Source organism: Telopea speciosissima, chromosome 3 (genome assembly GCF_018873765.1).
Source record: "Telopea speciosissima isolate NSW1024214 ecotype Mountain lineage chromosome 3, Tspe_v1, whole genome shotgun sequence".
Taxonomy (NCBI): domain Eukaryota; kingdom Viridiplantae; phylum Streptophyta; class Magnoliopsida; order Proteales; family Proteaceae; genus Telopea; species Telopea speciosissima.
The window spans coordinates 21,966,975-21,969,054 of NC_057918.1; the positions used below are offsets into that span (position 1 = coordinate 21,966,975).

The window sequence follows — 2,080 nt, forward strand, 5'->3', positions numbered from 1 at the left end:
AAGTTCATTAAGGTAAATTGCATCCAAGTATAAGTACTACTAAGACGTGATTTCAATTTAGCTAGGTTTTTGGGGCATTCTGAATATCTTTGAAGTTGAGTTCAAATTTTGTTTTTTTTTTCACTGTACTTTCTTGTTACTTACTGGTCCTTTTATGTCTGTGGAGACTATTTTGAATATCCTTGAAAATTTCTCCCGTTGAGTTTCTTTGAATATCTTCTTGTTACTTGTAATGACTTTTTGGTGGTTTGTCTATATCACACCTCTAATTACTTTATGATTTTTCAGAGTTCTTACTTTGTTCTCTTGGTGTTAGTCTAACAAAGTTTGGTCTTCCAGGAGGGATAGATGCTGCCCAAGAACAGCATAGAGATGCAAAGGGTCAGATTTCAGGCTCCATTAAAGATTTGAGATACCTCAAGTGCAAATTTGTAATACAAATCCTTAACCTGAAGCTATTCAGCCTTGGGAACAGAAGACTTTTATCATAGCTATTATGTCTCAAAATAACAAGCCAAACACAAAGATCAGCAATTCAACTCGCCTACCTCGGAAGCGTTTCTACCGAGCACGAGCACACAGCAACCCACTGAGTGATTCCCACTTTCCAGTCCCCATCACACCTTTGAATGTAGATTATTCCCTCCATTATCCACATTTCTTCCCATCGTACAAAATCAATAATGACAATGATGATGTGACCAGCACAGACCAGGCACCATCTCTTGGTGTCTGTTCCAAAAAAATCCAGTTTGCAGACATTGGTTGTGGCTTTGGAGGCTTACTTGTCAACCTTGCAACACTCTTTCCTGAAACTCTAATGATTGGGATGGAGCTTAGGGATAAAGTCACAGAATATGTCCGTGAACGGATCTTGGCTTTGAGGGAAGCGAACCCAGGACAGTACCAGAACATCTCTGTGGTACGGACCAATTCGATGAAATATATTCCAAATTTCTTTGAGAAAGGGCAACTGTTGAAGATGTTCTTCTTGTTCCCAGATCCTCACTTTAAAGAGAAGAATCATCGTCGTCGAGTGATAAGCCCACACTTGCTTGATGAGTATGCTTACACACTTGAAGTAGGGGGTATTATATACACAATTACTGATGTGGAAGAGCTTGGAGAGTGGATGAAGGCTTGTTTGGAGGGTCACCCTCTCTTTGAAGCAATCACAGAAGAAGAGCTTAAAGCTGACCCAGTTGTGAAGCTCTTGACTTCTGCAACAGAGGAAGGGCAGAAGGTGGCTCGAAATGGAGGTCAGACTTTTCAAGCAGTTTATAGACGCATATCAGTCTCTGAGGAAGAAAGCAGATGAATTGAAATAGAAGCTTGGTGAAACTTGGTCCTCCGTAAGAACTTAGAAATGGCATACAGGACAGTTCCAGATTGATTGGGATCGTTTAGCGTGTGATAGCTACACAGGGTAATTATGTTGCAATGTTTCCTGCTTTGTCACTATACGGTAGTCTACATATGCATTGATCTGGGCCGTCTACATTTGCCATCTTCTGTTTTACAGATTGCTAATTTGGTTTGATCAGTAAGAACCATAATGAGTAATATTCATATTTATTATTCTGTTTTTCAACTTTCTTTGTGATAATTTTTCTTGTGATCATACAAATTTCTTTCTCTCTCCTCTTAAACAATTATAAGATGCTGAGTTCTAGGAACCAATCAATAGAGAAAATCCACATAAGACAAGCAACCCTTTCCGGCTAGAACAATTTCATGTTCAGCTTTAGCTGCAAGTTCATTCCTTGATTTGCACTTTGAAAATCAAGCGAAACCCCACCCTAGAGATCCAGTCAGTTGAGACAACCATCTCCAGGCAAGAGGGGCCATTGTGATCTACTCTTCCATTCAGGCTACCACTGAAATTAGTTTTTAACTATATGTCCATGTATCTTCATATAAGAATCATTCTCTTCCTCCATATGTGCCACATTGATTTTCTCAATCACAGTGCAACAAAAGAGGAAAGGTTTAGCTATGATACAGCTTAGGACTAAAGCCCCAGCTGGCAAAAGGGATGCTTATGATACAGCTTATTGTGAGATCCTGATGAACCCTTATC

General features: G+C 39.6%; 1 protein-coding gene across 1 annotated transcript; it reads left to right on the forward strand.

Annotated features, from left to right (window-relative positions):
• Positions 1 to 344: 344 nt before the first annotated feature.
• Positions 345 to 1,587, forward strand: LOC122653519 (tRNA (guanine-N(7)-)-methyltransferase). Its single transcript, XM_043847371.1, has one exon. The coding sequence runs from the start codon at positions 497 to 499 to the stop codon at positions 1,316 to 1,318; it is 822 nt and encodes a 273-aa protein (XP_043703306.1). The 5' UTR covers positions 345 to 496; the 3' UTR covers positions 1,319 to 1,587.
• Positions 1,588 to 2,080: the final 493 nt, after the last annotated feature.